At 49.6% G+C, this 16,758-nt stretch overlaps 1 protein-coding gene across 5 annotated transcripts in view; it reads left to right on the plus strand.

The window, feature by feature from the left end:
- ARAP1 (ArfGAP with RhoGAP domain, ankyrin repeat and PH domain 1) overlaps positions 1-16,758 on the plus strand; it is a 71,635-nt gene that overhangs the window by 22,962 nt on the left and 31,915 nt on the right. For 2 of the 5 annotated variants that reach the window (XM_059708544.1, XM_059708542.1), the window contains 2 exons: positions 4,450-4,521; positions 9,812-10,361. In XM_059708544.1, coding sequence (XP_059564527.1) covers positions 9,841-10,361 — 521 coding nt within the window. In that variant the 5' untranslated portion in view covers positions 4,450-4,521; positions 9,812-9,840. Of the gene's footprint in view, positions 1-114; positions 134-4,449; positions 4,522-9,811; positions 10,362-14,210; positions 14,558-16,758 lie in introns of those variants that run through there. The other 3 variants (XM_059708545.1, XM_059708546.1, XM_059708547.1) reach the window with 3 other exon arrangements.

Consider the following 16,758-nt stretch of genomic DNA (forward strand, 5'->3'; position numbering starts at 1 on the left):
TCTGCACCCTCTGAGCTGGGAACCCAACCACCGCCCAGTTCCTCATATCTAAGGGAAGTGTCTCCAAGGCCTCTTGCCTCCATTAGTGGAGTCCTGAGAACGCCCTGCAGACCGAGGGTGGCCCTGCCCATAGGTATCCCCTGGTGACTGGGCTGGGGGGTGGGGGTGGGCTTAGAGGGTGAGGGGTATTGGGCATTGGGGGGCTCTGAAGCACTTGTACATAGCCGAGTTATTGGTGGGGAGTGTGGAGACTGAAGGCTGTGTGTGTGGTGGGGCAGATCTGTGTGTGGCTGCTAGGTCCGGTGGGAGGTATGTGTCCCTGGAGGTAGTGTGAGGTGTGCCTTTGTGGTATGGGTGGGGTGGTTTGTAGACCGGGCCTGTCCAAAGCTGGATGGGTGGGGTTCTTGGTTCCTGTGTCGGGAACTCTGAGGGGTTTCCTGGGGTCTGGACACAGGGGTCCCTGCCCAACCTGCCTTGTGTGGGTGGCTGTGCAGGGGAAGAGGAGGTAGGGTGGGTAAGCTCAGACCTGAGGTCTGGACACTGGGGTCCCTGCCCAACCTGCCTGGTGTGTGTGTGTGCGGGGGGTGGGGGGGTGGGGTGGGGAGCTGTGCAGGAGGTGGAGAGGGTTAGGTAAGCTCAGGCTTCGAGTCTGGACCCCTGGGCCTGCCTTTTCCCTCTTCTGCTCTCCCGCACCATTGGGCCTCCCTCTACAGCTCTGTGTAGAGGGGGATCTGAAGATGCAATCGAGGAAGGGTCTTGGCGGAGGGATAGGACCGTCAAAGGCTGCCCTGCCCTACGCCTGACTAACTCATGCAAATGGGAGTGCAGTGGATGCTGACATCCACATGGTCAGCAGCTCTGTGGCCACCCAAGGGAGGTTCCCCAAACCTCTCTGGGTGTCACTACTATCTTTTCACATTTCCTGTTCTGCTCCACTGAAATCTCCCGTCTCTGCATCTGTCAGGTCCAGTCCCATCCCTTGGCCTTGCACACTCAGTTTCCTTTGCTTGGAAGGGCAACCTCCTATGTATCCTGCAAGGCCCAGTTCAGGAGTGCCCTCTGGAAGCCTTGCCGAATCCACCAGATAGAAGTGGTCACATCTCCTGAAGGCCCTGTTGGCCCTAGCAAGCGACCTGGGCAAGTTTCCACCTCACACAGCCTCCATGAAATGGGGTAAAAATACCAGGCCTTGGGATTGTTTGAGGAGACTGAGATGAAGGTGGGAAACTGGCAGGGGCTGGGCATGAAGTGGGCACTTAGAAAATGAAGGAGACAGGAGTGTACCTGTCCTTGAGCTCTGGGCCACTTTCCTGCTAGATTGTCGGAATTGGTGCCCCTCGTCAGTAGTGGCCAGGGATGGTGCGGGGGAGATGCTGGGCTGGGTCAGAAAAGGAGCAGTGAGATCTTAACTCTGCCCTCGGGGGTTGAAATGGTAGAGGACAGAAGGGTCACAGCTTTTGCTTCAGTAAGAGGGACTCAGGCCAGACCTAAAAAAGGACTGGCCGCCAAGAATTAGAGATTCCAGATGACCCTTACTTACCTCTGGACTGAGTGCCCTGTGAACCCAGTCAGGTCGTGAGCTCTATAGTGGAGGGCAAGGGGCACAAGAAGGGGTGTAGACTTACAAGGGCACCCCAGGTCAGGTTGTAGGTTGGGTGGAGATGGACCCCCACCAATGGAACAACCAAAGACAGAGCAGAAGCAGTTCTGAGCTGCATGGCCCAGTTTCCAAGGCCTAAGAGCCTGAGGGTGGTCTAGGAGCTTGGAGTGCAGAAGGCGTAGGACCTTCAAGCTGCCCTGCCCTAGGCCTGACTAACTCCGGAGGAGGCAGTCTGGAATCAGTGCCTGAAAGTGGGGAAAATTTGGGGGGCTCCCAGTGCCAAGCTGGTGCCTGATGCAAAAAAGTGAAGTGGAGGGAGTTGTGGGCCAGCCCAACTGGCTGGGGCTCAGGGCATGTCACGGGCAACTTGGGCAAGTCACTTCCTCCCCTGTGGGTGTTTGTTTCTTCATCTGTAAACGTCAGGGCTGGAGTAGGTCCTGTGACAGGCCAAGCAGCTGAACTTGAGGGCACGGGGAACACAGAAGGGCTCTGAGCAGGGGTGGGATGGGGGTTGGCACAGCAGAGAGGTTCTGGAGGGAGACAGGGAGAAGCAGGGGCAGGGTGGAGTGGTGGGGTGTTGAAACCTGAGTTGGGTCTTTGGGTGGGAAAGGAGGGGAACCCCCCCAGCTTTTAGCTATGTTGTCGCAACAGGATGACGCTCCCCTCTGCCCTGGTCCCTGTTCCCTGGGGGTGGAAACTCAATGATTTGTCATATGTCATAGCAGCTGGAGGGCTTAAACCTGGGGCGGGGGTTGTTTCAGGATTAGGGTGGAGCAAGTGAGGCACTTGCCTTCAGTGCAAAATGAGGGGGGTGCGTAAAAAGTTAAGAAATCAAGATAAATAATATATTTTTAAAAAGCAATATTAGTGAAAAAGCCCAAGATAAACCAAATATCCAAATTTTATTTTATTTTTTTAAGTATATTTTTATTGATTTCAGAGAGGAAGGAAGAGGGAGAAAGAGATAGAAACATCATTGATGAGAGAGAACCATTGATTGGCTGCCTCCTGCATGCCCCACACTGGGGACTGAGTCCGCAACCTGGACATGTGCCCTGACCTGCCCTGACTGGGAATCAAATTGTGACCTCCTGGTTCATAAGTCAAGGCTCAAGCACTGAGCCATGCCAGCCAGGCAAAATATCCAAATTTTAAATAAAGAGGTTCAGTATTGGCGATTCTTTCTTTGCCTCGGGCTCTAGCATGGCTCAGCAAGGTACTGCTCTAAACTTTTTTTTAAAAGGGGCTGCCCCCTCCAGGAAGCCTTCCCTGACCCTTGGCCTGGTGAGGGACATGTAAGCTGTTTCCACTGGCTGGGTGTTATCTGACCCCCTCCATCCTGAGGTTCCTGTAGGGCAGGTTTGAGGTCTGGCTCATGCGTCCAGTGCCCTGAATGAAGCTGTCCTAGAAGGTTGTGAGTGTGAAGTCCTGGAGCCGGACCTTGATGTGAAGCCTTTAGTGCAGGAATAGGAACTTGAGAGAGGCCCAAGATGGGGTTGGGCCCTTTGCAGAGACAGAAGTGGGTTCCTGTTTTCCAGCCCTGGTCATTCCCTTAGGGTGGTGGGGATCATTACCAATCAATCCATGTTGAAGCCTTAGAATATGGCCCAACCTGTAGAGCAGGGGCTCAGTTAATGTTTATCATCGCTTTGTGAGAGGCAGTGAGCAGCGGGGTTGAGAGTCTACAGCTGCACTATCCAACAGAAATATAATTTGAGCTATAAGCGCAATTTAACTTTTTCTGGTGCACATTAAAAAGAAACATGAAGTTAATAATATACTTTATTCAAACAGCCAAAATAGTATAGCAATCCTATTACGTAATAAGTAGAAATTTATTGAGATATTTGTATTCTTTAAAAAAAATCTTTATTGTTGAAAATATTACATAGGTTCCCCTTTCTCCCTGATGATATATTTATATTCTTGCTTTTTGCACTAAGTCTTCAAAACCCAGTGTGTATTTAATGCAGCACACTTCATTATGCAGCCACATCTTGAGTGTTCAGTAGCCATATGTGGCTGCCACTGGCTACTGTCTTGTCTATACTATATTCAAGCTGCCCTTTTCCTAGCTGTGTGACTTTGGGCAAGTTATTTAATTTCTCTGTGCCTCGTCCGCTTCTTCATCTTAAAGTATGAAGTATATATTTCATAAGGTTGCTGTGAGGATTAAGTAAGTTAATAAAAAGTGATTAGGGCTCTGGCTGGTGTTGCTAACGGGTTAGAGCATTGGCCTGGAGACAGAAGGATTCCGGTCCAGGGCACATACCTGGGTTGCAGGTTCAATCCCCAGCCAAGTGTGTGCAGGAGGCAACCAATTGATGTGTCTCTCTCACATCAGTGTTTCTCATCTCTCTCTCTCCTTCACTCCCTCCCTTCCACTCTCTAAAAAAGTCAATGGAAAAAATATCCTCAGGTGAGTATTAAAAGATAAAAAGTGATTCCCTCCTCTCCTTTCTCTTCTTCTACCCTCTTCTATGCCTTCCCATTTGTCCAGGTCTCCTTTTGCTTCTCAGGAATGCTCAATGTTTTCCCTCCTACTGATCTTGCACATTTCTCATGAAGTTTATTGGCGTTTTATATTTTGTGATACTATTGTAAATGGGGTCTTTCATTCTGGTTTTTATCTGGTTATTGCTTATAACTGTCGATTTCTGTTATATTACTTTTGAATCCAACTCACTTTCTTCCCTCTCTTTCCTTTTCCCTATCCCTCTCCCCCTTCTTCTTCAGCCTTCTTCCCTTCATCCTCCGTTCCCTTCTCATCTCCCCCTCCTCCTTCTGGCATCCCTCTGTTCCACGTGGCCTAGCCTCATGGACTTTCTCTTCTGTTCCTGTCCTTGCAGCTCCCACCTCAGGCCAAGATGAGCAGCTGTTCAGAGTAACTGGGAGGACCAGTGTCCTGGGCAGCCCAGCAGGTGAGCCGGGAAATGGGGAGGGGAAGGGGGCTGGGTGTGGCAGGCTGAGCCCCAACATTGACGTCGGGGAGTAGGCTTCATGGAGGCAAGACCTGAGGTCCCATTGTCCATTTTGAAAACTGAGGTTGAGAGGCAGAGAGAGGGTGAGGCCTAGAGACCTTGAGAAGAGCCTCCCAGGAGGGCTGTGAAAGGTGGGGGGGACAGGGACCATCGGGTAGGGTGTGTGTGTGTGTGAGTGTGTGTGTGTGTGTATCTGTATATCTGCATATTGGATTCTCTTCTGTGCCTGGCGAGTTACCATCTTTCTCATTCCCAGATGATCACGTTATCTTTTAAACTGTATTCATATTTTTGAAAAATGGCACAAAATCAAAAAGATACAGAGGATTTAGTGAAAGGTAACTTTCCCTCTCTTGTCCTCCAAGCTGTCAGTACTCCTCTGCAAAGGCAGTTTCTTGCAAACACATCCAGAGGTATTTTTGTGTATATGGGTGCTATATAAATATGTGTTTCCTTTTTCTTAAACTTATTGAGGTAACATTGGTTAACTATATAATTAGTTTATAATTACTTAAATTTCAGGTGTACATTATGTTTTGATATCTATATACTCTATTGCATGCTCACCACCCATTACCATATATTTGACCCCGCTTTACCCAATTCCCCCCCCCCCCCCCCCACACACCCTCTTCTCTGGTAACCACCATTCTGTTGTCTGTATCTATGACTTTGCTTTGTTAGTTCATGTGTTACGTTTTTTATGTTTCACATGAGTGAAATTGAACAGTTTTTGTCCTTTTTCTTCTGACTTTCTGCACTTAGCATAATACTCTCAAGATTCATCCATGTTGTCACAAATGGCATACTTCCTGTTTTTTATGATTGAGTGCTATTCCATTGTACATATCTGCCACATCTTTATCCATTCATCCATGATGGACATATAGGTTGTTTCCATGTCTTGGCGATTGTAAACAATGCTGCAGTGAGCATAGGGGTACATATGCCTTCACGAATAAGTGTTTCCATATTTTTGGGTAAATACCCAGAAGAGGAATTGCTGGGTCATGTGGTAGTCTTATTTTTAACTTTTTAAGGAACCTCCACACTTTTTTCCATAGTGGCTGCACCAATTTACATTCCTACCAGTAGCGTACAGGGTTTCCCTTTTCTCCAGCACTTGTCATTTCTTGCCTTTTTAATAATTGCCATTCCAACAAGTGTGAGGTGATTATCTCATTATGGTTTTGATTTACAATTTCCCTGATAACTAGTGATGTTGAGCATTTTTTCATATACATTTTCCTATAAAACAGCTTTACATTATAAAACACTTTTCTGCACCTTGCTTGTTCACTTAGCAATAAATTTTTGGTATCATTTTATATTAACTTTAGACTCTGGGTAATTTTAGTTGGGATTGTGCTAGCCATAGTGTAATTAATTCTGGACGAACCGATGTCTTTATAATGTTGAGAGCTGGCTTATCTAAGACATTGATTGTGTTTCTGTTTGTGTCTTTCTTTGGTCCCTCAGTAACCTTTAAAAAAATATTTGCATAGTTAAAAATTTAGGTGAGAGAAAAGTTGTGGCGTGGAAAGGCTCCCCATCAGCCAGAGGTGGGGTCTCAGGGAGTTGATGGAACTTGATCTTCAGGCTCCTTCCAAGACCCAGGGAGGGGCCCAGGCATGTGTGCCCGTGGTCATGTGTTCTTGTACATTTTTACAAAAGTAAGATATTCTTTTTTTTTTTTAATTAAAAGAAAATTTTAAATGGGCTATAATTGACACACCACATTATATTAGGTTCAGGCATACAACAGTGTTTCAGTATTTATATATATTGTGAAATGATAAGTAAGATATTTTGTATTCTTAAAGAAAACATCTGAATTGGATAAGCTTCAGGTCCCGAGAAGTCTGGCTTTCGATCTGCTCCCTCCTGGCCTTTCAGCCTTCAGTTTTCTTTCTCAGAGGCAACCAGGCTTAGTGGAGAGGGTCTAAGCAACCTTGTCTCCTATGTATCTTTTCAGAGATATTTTCTGCATTTACTAGTAGATGCATACTGATTTATTCCCTCGTTTTTCTTTCACATAAAAGGCAGAACATTATATGTACTGCTTTATATTGTTCTTTCGTCACTTAACAACATATCTTGGAGGTCTCATATCGATAAAAAGGAGTTTCCTCTTTTTGTACAGTTGCTCGGTATTCTACGGTATGACTACAGCATAATTTAGTTAACCATTCTCTGGCTTATGGATGTTTTGGTTATTTCTAACCTTTTGCTATTTTACACAGTGTATAGTCATTACCGTCTCTGTATGTCTTTGGATATGCGCCAGTAAGACTGCAGGATAAGTGTCTAAGAATGGCTGGATCAAGGGCAGCAGTACTTGCGGTTTCCACCCTGCTGTGGCCTTGCCCTTCCAGAGGCATTCTCGCCTGCCAGGAGAGGAATGCCTGGCCTCTCACCACTGAGTATGGGGAGGTGTCGTTCTCTTTACCTGTTTAAGAACCGTTTATATTTCCCTTTCTGTGAATTTCTCTGTTCATATCCTTTGCCCATTTTTCTTTTTTAGGTTATTGATCTGTTTGTTTATTTTTTAAAAATATTTTTATTGATTTCAGAGAGGAAGGGAGAGAAAGATAGTAACATCAATGATGAGAGAAAATCATTGATTGGCTGCTTCCTGCACACTCCCTACTGGGGATAGAGGTCGCATGTGCCCTGCCAGGAATCGAACCATGATCTCATGGTTCATAGGTTGACCTCAACCACTGAGCCACGGCGCCTGGGCCTGTTTCTTATTTTTAGGCGCTTTTTAGTTTTTAGGAAAGTTAGTCCTGTGTTTGGGATGTGAATGGCAGATATCTCCTAGTTTGTCATTTCTCTTTTGGCTTTGCTTAGGGTGTTTTTTTATCATGCAGGAATGTTTGATTTTTATATAGTAGAATATTTCACTTTTTTTCTTCTTCTTCTAAGTCTGTATCATTTCCAAAAGGCTTTGCTCTCTGCAATGATTTTTAAAATCCTTTTATGGTTTTATTTTTTTATAATCAAAACTTTGATCCTTCTGTAATTAGTCCTATTGTAAGTAGTGAGGTAGGAGTCTAACTAGTTTGTTTCTAGATTGCTCCCAACAACTTAATAATCCATCTAGTTTGAATTCCTTTTATTGTATACTAAATTCTTATATGTAGTTGGGTCTATTTTTAAATGTTCTGTTCTGTTTAATTGATCTGTCAAGATGCTGGTAACATGTACAGGCATCCCTCGGTATCCATGAGGAATGGGTCCCGTGGATACCAAAATCCACGGATGCGCTAGTCTCTTTTTTAAAGTGGCATAGATTAATTACTGCATGTAGTCAGCTCTCTGCAACAGTGGATTGAAAATATGGCGGGCTGACTGTACTATTTTAATAACCATGACTTTATATGTTTTAATATGTGGTGAGGCTGATTCTTACTCTTTACTCTTCCTTTCCCTCACCCTCTGCTTCCAAAATTTTTCTGGATCTTCCTGCTTGCTTGTTTTTCCACATGGACTTTCAAGTCAGCTTGTCTAGCTAAATAAAAGATCCCGTGTGTACTTATAGGGTTGTGCATATTTATAAATGAGAGAGAGTTCTATCTTTATGCTGTCTTCTGTCTGGGAGCATACAGTATTTTTCCATTTGTCCAGGTCTTCTTTTCGCTTCTCAGTAACACTCCAAATTTTCCCTCCTACAGATCATTCTCATTTCTCATGAAGTTTATTGGTGTTTTATAGTTTGTGATGCTATTGTAAATGGGGTCTTTCATCCTGGTTTTAACCTGGTTATTGCTTTATAAGTTTCGATTTCTGTTATATCACTTTTGAACCCAATCATATTACTAAATTCGTTTATTTTTTGTAATAGTTTCTCAGTTGAGCTTCTTGGATTTTCCAACTCAGAATTCATATTATTGGTAACTAATAGGTTGTTTATATCTTTCCAGCTTTTGTTTATTTATTTTAAAATTTTTATTTATTGATCTTAGGAAGGGAGAGAGAGAAACATCGATTTGTTGTTCCACTTATTTATGCATTCATTGGTTGCTTCTTGTGTGTGCCCTGACCAGGGATCTGAACTTGCAACCTTGGCATATTGGGACAACACTCTAGCTAACTGAGCCAGCTGGCCAGGGCCTTCTTCCCAGTTTTTATTTATTTTTAGTCTCTAGAACTTGCAGAGCAATGTGATTAACAATAATAACAGTAGTAGTGAAATGGATATCATTGTCTCATTTCTGACTTTAAAGGAAGTTTTTCTATTGTTTTTCCATTAAGCAAGATGCTGGTGTCTGTTTTAGTTAAGTATCAATCTATTTTTATTTTAGTACGATTTTTATTTGTTTAAGTACCCTGAGTATTGAGTTTTATCATATGCCTCTTTTGTGTCTGTGGAGATAATCAGATGACTTTTCCTGTTTGATCTGCTAATCATCTCTTTGCGTCAAATATTTCTTGCTCTTACCTGGTCAGGAGCTCTTGAGTTCAGGGATGGGACCTGAGTCCCCATTGCTCAGTGCAAGACTATTTTGAATGAGCAAATGAATGAATGGCCTTTCCTATATACATTACTCCTTTCCCCTTTGGTAGTGGGAGGACCCCACAGGCTGTGTGATGCTGGGTTGACTTGCCTCCTGGGCATTCTACTTCCTCCAGGGGCATGCAGATGGGGTGAGGCTCAACCCCTAGTCTAGGCCTGCTGGGGACCAGCCCTTGGTATCCTTCAATCCCCCCATACTTGCTAAGCCCCTGGGCCTAGCCCTCAGCTGGGAACTGGTGCCTCAGAAGGAATTGGGCCTTTACCTAGGTCTTGCAGAGGGAGGAAGTGTGTGTGCGTGTGTGCGTGCGTGCGTGTGTGTGTGTGTGTGTGTGTGTGTGTGTGTGTGTGTGTTGTGTGCGCTGTGCGCGCATGCGCAATCATTGGCCAGCCTCGCAGTTGTGGCGGAGGCTGTGGATGGGGTGAAGGGAGGTACCATTTCTGGAGGTCCTGGAAGGCCCCCTAGAGGAGACATGAACTTGGTGTTAGGAAGCCACAGGGGTGGGGTGCCTGGTTTCAGGTAGAGGGAAAAGCCTATGTGTTCAGAGACCTGGCAGTACCTGGCCTCGCCTGGCACATGCAGCAGAGGGGAGAAAGCTCAAAGATAGAGCTCAAGCCCGTGGCATGGGAGAGCCACAGAAGGAGGCTGGTTGGGGAGCTACACCTGGGCAGCCATGCTGCTGCCTCTAACCCGTGCCCATCTATCTATTCCAGGTCTGGACAGAGCCCTGCTGGCAGGAACCATGACAGAGGCTGGGGATGCAGCACTGTCAGTGGCTGAGTGGCTGCAGGCACTGCACCTGGAGCAGTACACCATGCTCTTTGAGCATCATGGACTGGTGCGGGCCACAGATTGCCAAGGCCTCAGCGATGCCCGCCTGGTGGACATGGGTGTACAACTTCCTGGCCACCGCCGCCGCATCCTGGCTGGCCTGCTCCGTGCCCATGCACCTCCAGCCCCAGCACCCCGCCCTACCCCACGGCCCGTGCCCAGGAAGCGTAATGTCTTCCGCCCACTGCCCTCACCCACCACTCCACCTGAGCCACTGCCCACGACCAGAGAGGATGAGGGACTACCCACTGCCCCACCTATCCCACCCCGGAGGAGCTGCCTTCCTCCTGCCTGCTTCTCTACCCCTTCCACAGCTGTCCCAGACCCTGCGCTGCCCCCTGTGCTGCCCCCGCTGCCTGCCAAGCGGCATTTGGCAGAGTTAAGTGTTCCACCTGTGCCCCCTCGCACTGGGCCCCCCCGTCCACCCGTGAGGTGAGTGGATGCTGTCCACGGAAGGAGGTACATGGGCAGAGGATCGCAGAGGATCCCAGAGGGTGGAGGGGGAGTTTGTGGCTTTTAAAAATATATATATATTTTATTGATTTTTTACAGAGAGGAAGAGAGAGGGGTAGAGAGTTAGAAACATCTATGAGAAACATCGATCAGCTGCCTCCTGCACACCCCCTACTGGGGATGTGCCTGCAACCAAGGTACATGCCCTTGACCGGAATTGAACCTGGAACCTTTCAGTCCGCAGGCCGAAGCTCTGTCCACTGAGCCAAACCGGTTAGGGCAGTTTGTGGCTTTGGGCACTGCAATAAGAAAGGCACTTCAGTGGAGGAACAGCATGTGCAAAGCCCAGGTGGGAAGCACCTTCTAGGTTGCTCTGGGCAGACACTGTACTTAACTGTTGGTGAGTGAGGGTGAGGCTTGTGGATGGTGCTGGTGGGATGTGCTGTGAAGGCCAGGTGGACAGCCAGGAAGGTTTGAAGCAGAATGATCTGATGAAAGCTGAGTGCTAAAAGGATCTGGCTGCTGATGAGGTTGATGGGGGAGGAGGCACAGGGCCAGGTGAGGCCCCCCTCCCGCCCCCCCACACTGACAGTGTGAGAGAAGTAGGCAGATTGGAGTGAGATGTTGTTTCTGGAATGGACAGGACTTAAGGACAGCCAGGGTGTGAGTGGAGAGGACATGGGGAGCCACAGCAGCATCCAGGTTTCCATCTTGGGTGGACAACGGTGCCATCACTATCTGGGGACCCAGGGACAGCAGTTAATGTGGGAGGAAGTCTAGAGTTCGGGGTGGGGCCTGGTAAGTATGAGATACTGGGGTGGGGGGGGGGTGTGTGTGTATCAGGCTATGTTCTGGAGTCAGGAAGTAGTGTGTGTAGGAAACGGGAGCCTCGGGTGACGAGCGTGTGGGGGAGCAGGGACGGCCCAGGGTCTGGTGCTTGTGCTCTGTCTCTGCCCTTGACACTGAGGGACGCTTCTTAGGCCTCATCCTACTTGCCCTTCCTCCTCCTCAGAACTGTTTTCTCCCCTGGCTCCTGGTACTCCTTGTTTTCTTAAATTTCCTTCTATTTTTGTGGACGTTCCATTTAAATATTCTTCACATGTGCCCTTGCTTCCTGCCTTTGCTGGGGCGCCCAGCCGGAGGGAGCATTCCCAGCTGGGGCTGGATGTTTGTTTGTTCAGGGGTGTAATGGAGATTTATTGTAGCCCTCGGACCTAGCAGCCTAATCTGGGAAGGCTTCTTGGAGGAGGAAGAGATGCACAGAGAAAGGTCTCCTGGTCCCTGTTATTGTTGGGCTCTGTGCTGGGTGTTTTGCTTACATGATCTCATTTGATCTCTCCAGCAAGCCTTCTGGGGGATTTGTGTCCCGTTTTCAAGCAGAGAAACAGCCTCAGAGAAGGGAGGGGAGAACTGGCTGGATACATGCCAAGTACATCCTCAGGGAGCCCCTGTGAGGAGGGTCTGGGAGGTTTTCCCTGTCCAGAGAGAGGCACTGAATGAGGGGCCTTGAGGGCAAGCTGGGAGTGTGCTGTTTTGAAGTCTGATTGGTAGAAGCATAACAAGGGTTTGTGCCTTTCCTGGGTTCATACAGCTGGGGACAGTACTAGGGTCCCCCAGGAGCCTGGCTTGGTGTTTCCTGGTGTCATTGCACCCTCTAGTGGCCCTTGTCCTCCATGCGGGAGTAATTTCTATTTTCTTTAATGCCGTCATCAGGGTGTGTGTGTGTCTGTCTGTCTGTCTGCCTGTCTCGGGGGTGGGGGGTGTGGAGGATAGGATTGGGTAAACAAGGACAGAAGATAGGTCCCTGTTTACAAGGAGCTCACAAAGGCTGAGGAGGCAAAACCCACAGTGGGAGAGTGGAGGTCAGGATTTTTGCTTGGGAGGCAGGCCTAGCTAGCGTTGTGACTCCCATTAGGAGCTGTTCTCTGTGTGTGTTTCCCCCTCCTTGGCCTTTAATGGTCCTTCTGGTGCTGACAGCTGAGTTCAGGAGACTTGCTGGGTAGAGCTAAAGTCTGTGCACTCCCCAGGGTACCAGCCCCTGCTCTCAGAGCCTGTCTAAACTTAACCCCTTAGCCAACCTCTGGGGAGGCCAGGCTTCCTTGGTTAGGAATCTGGCCCCCTGTAGTCAGTGGATCCCCAGCTGAACCTTAAGTATGTGTGCCAGGCGAAGGCCAGGCAGGGTAGGAGCCAGGATGGGCCCTGATTGGCTACCCCATCCCCTCACAGCTCCTGTGAGAGGCATGGTGGGAGGCTTATCAACCTGTCCTGTCCTGTCTCCCTTGCAGGAGTCCCCGCTTCCTGATCTTGCTTGCACCCTCCAGTGATGGGTGTCTCACTCTCTCAATCTTAGGGCCTTTTATACTAGATCCTGTGAACATTTCTATTCTGGTTCCAGCTCATCACCAGGCTCCCTGGCGGAACTTGGGGTTTTCTGCTGTGTCTGCATGTGTGTATTCTTGAGATGGTGACTCCTTTGTTCAAGGTTTCAGGGTAGTAGTGTGTCTGTATTTACACATCTGCACAGGTTCTAAGGGGGATTCTGTGTGATCTTAATATGCCATTTCAGTGGTGACTTGCAAGTTCACCAGGGCCCTGTGCATGTACATGTGCCTGTGTGTGTGTTGGTGTGGTGGGGACTCCAGCAGCACGAGTCCATTTTTGAGTGCTCATGCTGTGGGTGGCGAGTTGGCAAGTGTAGTATTAATGTACCGTTAGGTATGAGCCAGTGTGTGTACATGTGTGTGCGGGTGATGTCAAGAAGAGTCCACTAGAATGTCAGCTGAAGGGCCGAGAGCCTTGTGGTTTTGTTTATCGCTGAATCCCTATCATCTGGAACAGTGCCAGGCGCCTAATTGGCCCTGAGAAAGCGTCTGTTGTGTGAGTGAATAGAAGCCGACATGAGCTTCTACTGTTGCCCTCAGTGCCCTGAGCTCACCACCCTAGATCCCTTCCCAACGCCCAACCCATGCCGCCCCAGATGTCTTGGACAGGCAGAAAACCAGCAGGGATGGGGTCCCTTCTGCCTCGCCCCAGCTGGGCCAGGACTCTTAGAACCAGGCTCAGAATTCTGTTTGGCCTGGGAGGACCCCACTTTACCCCAAAGGGTCTGCACTCCTAACCTTATTTAAAACTCTAATAGGGAACCTCCTGATGAGTCCAGAGATGCTGAGGAATTTGCTCAGAGTTACATAGCCCAGCAGACGGAAGCCGATATTCAGACTCGGCTCCTGGTCTGGGGCCCAGTCTACCGGGCTCCCCCTAGTCTACCCAGCTCCAAGTCTCACAGATGTGAACCCTCTGAGCCTGCTTCCCTGAGAATGTCAGAGGGCTCATTTCTGATCCAGGGTTCCAGGGCCACGCCACCGAGTCTCTCCTGGACTGACCTGGGCCTCAGTTTCTTCCTCTGATACTCCGATGCCTGGAGATACCTTGGAAGATGGAATATTTGCCAAGAGAGGGCAGCTGCCAGCTGCAGTCACCCTGCAAGGCCCCCTGCCTGTGCCCTGCAGCTCAGCCAATCCCCATCCTCCTGAAGGCCGATCACTTGTTGCCGTGGCAGAATTTGCTCCCTTCAAAGAGCCTCTTTCCCAGCCTCTCTGAGCTTCTTTGTGGGGTGGGGAGGGGCCAGCCAGGGCCAGGGCTTCCTGGGTGTCCACACAGTAAGTCCCTGCTAGATGGCACTGGGGTGGTTTGTCTCACTCCAGCTTGGGATGGGGGTGTGGCGGGGGGTGGGGGAGCACTGGGGCGGGGAGGAAGTGTCTGCCCCGGGGGATTCTGGGTGACTTTTCTTTCTTTCTCAGTTAGTGTTTTCAGGAAGTGTGTTTTGGCCAGGGCTGCAGGGGTGGGGGAGGCGGAGAGCAGGAAGCCAGGGCTGGATGCAGACACACACACACACACACACACACACACACACACACACACAGGCACTCACTCCACAGTTATACACAGAAACACACACACAGACAAGTGATCAGAGATACAAATCACAGGCGCCATACCTGGACCCAGATTTAGCTTCAGACATACCCAGGGAACAGGTGCCAAGAACTCTGCGAGACCAGCCCAGGTTGGACACGGACTGGCTGGGCAGGCACACAGCACACTTGAGCATACGCTGGTCCCGCCTGGTCAGAGCTGTGGGAGTCCTCAGGCTCGGACCCGGCAGGCATCTGAGGGTGAGCAAGGGGCAGCCTTGGGCTGGGCTTGGGGGGAGAGGGGGGTGGTTAGGCTCCTCCTGAGGGCCTGGGAAGGCAGGAATCCCTGTTTGTCTGCCTGTCTCTTCTGGGCTGTTTTTTTCTGTTGTGTTCTCCTCCCAATTCCCTTTTTTTCCCTCTCTCTCTCTCTCTTTCAAATTATTCTTTCACTTTTCCCACATTTTCTGGTGGGTTTTTTTTTGCACTTTCCTGCTCTCCTTTTTTCTCTTCCCTCCCTCTGCCTTGAGATTTCCAGTTTTCCATCTCCCCACGGGCCTCTCTCCTGGGTCCACCGGGCGCCCATGGTACCTGTTTGCTAGGCCACACAGACTGCTTCTCTATGGGGTCTCTGCCCTTTAGGTACCTGGTGCTGATCTCCTTAGTTCTAGCTCCCTGCACCCCACTGAGGATTCTCTCAGGAAGCTTAGGTGGGCTTCTCTCAAGTTCTAGTTCAAGGGTGCTGTGACTCTGGACAGCTCCTACCTGAATACCCTCCACCCCCCCCACCCCCCCACCCCCCACCCACCCCGAGTCCAGTGTGATAGGGAGACCTGCCAAAGACTGGCATTTATTTGCCTGGTTCTTATCCCTCCCTCTAGGACTGGTAGTGTGGTGGGTGCCTATGTTGTTGGGGGCAGGGCTGGCCTCCCCTCCCCCCAATTGTTGTGTTTTTCTTATGAACTCAACAACTCTGTGCTTGGGCCACTGGGGATGTAGAGATGCTTCTAACCAGGTCGTGTCCGTGCACCCAGCCCTGCCCTTTGTCCTCGGCTCATCTTCCATAGGGCTCAGCAGACATCTGCATTTTCTCCTGCCAGGCCAGCCCTGGGTTGGGCAGTGGGGTCGGGGGAAAGGCTCAGTACAGTGTGAGCTCCCTGAGGGCTAAATTTCCTCCCCCTGCTCCCCTCTAGAGCCAGCACAGGGCCAGGCCTGGGAAGCGTGCACAGCTGCCATGGGACCCAGGCCTGTGTCTCCTCCTGCCCATACAGCAGGACTGGCCTATGAGGAAGCTCAGTGTTGACCTGGTGGTAGATGAGCCATGAAGGCACAATAGGCTGTGTGAGCTTAGAGAGGGGGGCAATTGGGTGGACTTCCTGGAGGAGGAGGTGCATCCCAAGCACAGTGGAGTTGATGATCTGGGTCATTGTGGGGATTAAATGAAAAAAGGCCCCCAGCAGAATGCCTGGCACATTGTGGGTACTTAGCAAGTGGTAGCTCTTGTTCCAGAAAGAAGTGTTAAGGGCTCGGTGAAGCCTTAGTTTTGAGGGTGGTTGCCAGGTTAATTGGGCACTGCTCTGTGGAGGAGTGGGAAGCTGCCGACCTTCTCCAGTGACCTGGAAGTGAGAGGTGGTGGTTATTCAGTCACCCAGCGCACTCACTGAAGTGCCCCTCCGTGTTGGGTGATGCCACGGCACGGAGAGGGATTGGCCTGAGGGGCCTCACAGCATGTGCAAAAGCTAAAGATATTACATCTAAGCAAGTGAAATGCCAGCAAGGGCTTTCTGTGCTATGGCCTGAGCAGAAGTAACCAGAACAAACACATGCTGGAGGGGTGACCTTTGTGTCCAATGGAGAAGGAAGGACAGGAGCAGCTGTGGAGGAAGCAAGAAGCATAGGACTGAAGCCTTGGCCTTGCGTAGCCAACGAATGAGGAAGCGGGCAGCTGGGAAGGCCTTCTTGTGGGAAGGGGGTCAGGATAGGAGACAAATGTGTTCAGATTGCTGGGCCTGACCCTACTTCTTGGCCCTGCTGGTGAGAGTCCAGGAGCTGGGATTGGCCTGGATCCCTCCAAGGCCTGTGTGACACTCTAGGGGGAAGGTCCTGACTATAGGACTGGGGGTAGGCCTGGGTCCTTGGTTCTCTGTCATTCAGTGAAGCAAACATTGACAACTACACTGAATGGTTAGAAGCGTGGAGGCTGGAGGAGCCCCAAGGGGCCCCATCCCAGCTCGGGGCATAAGAAGAGTCACAAAGTGGAGGAGGAGGATGTATGATTTGGGTTTCTTGAAGGAGGAGTAGGAGGTGGCTGGATAGGAAAGGTATTCCAGGTGGAAGGAACAGCATACGTAGAGACCTGGAAGTATGCATTTATGGAATGCAGCTCAGTCAAGGGTGGCTGGAATGTGAGTGGGGGATGAATTCAAGGCCAGCCTGAGATATTCAGACTGCCCTGCTCTGCGGCC

This window comes from Myotis daubentonii, chromosome 9, assembly GCF_963259705.1.
Source record: "Myotis daubentonii chromosome 9, mMyoDau2.1, whole genome shotgun sequence".
NCBI classification, from domain to species: domain Eukaryota; kingdom Metazoa; phylum Chordata; class Mammalia; order Chiroptera; family Vespertilionidae; genus Myotis; species Myotis daubentonii.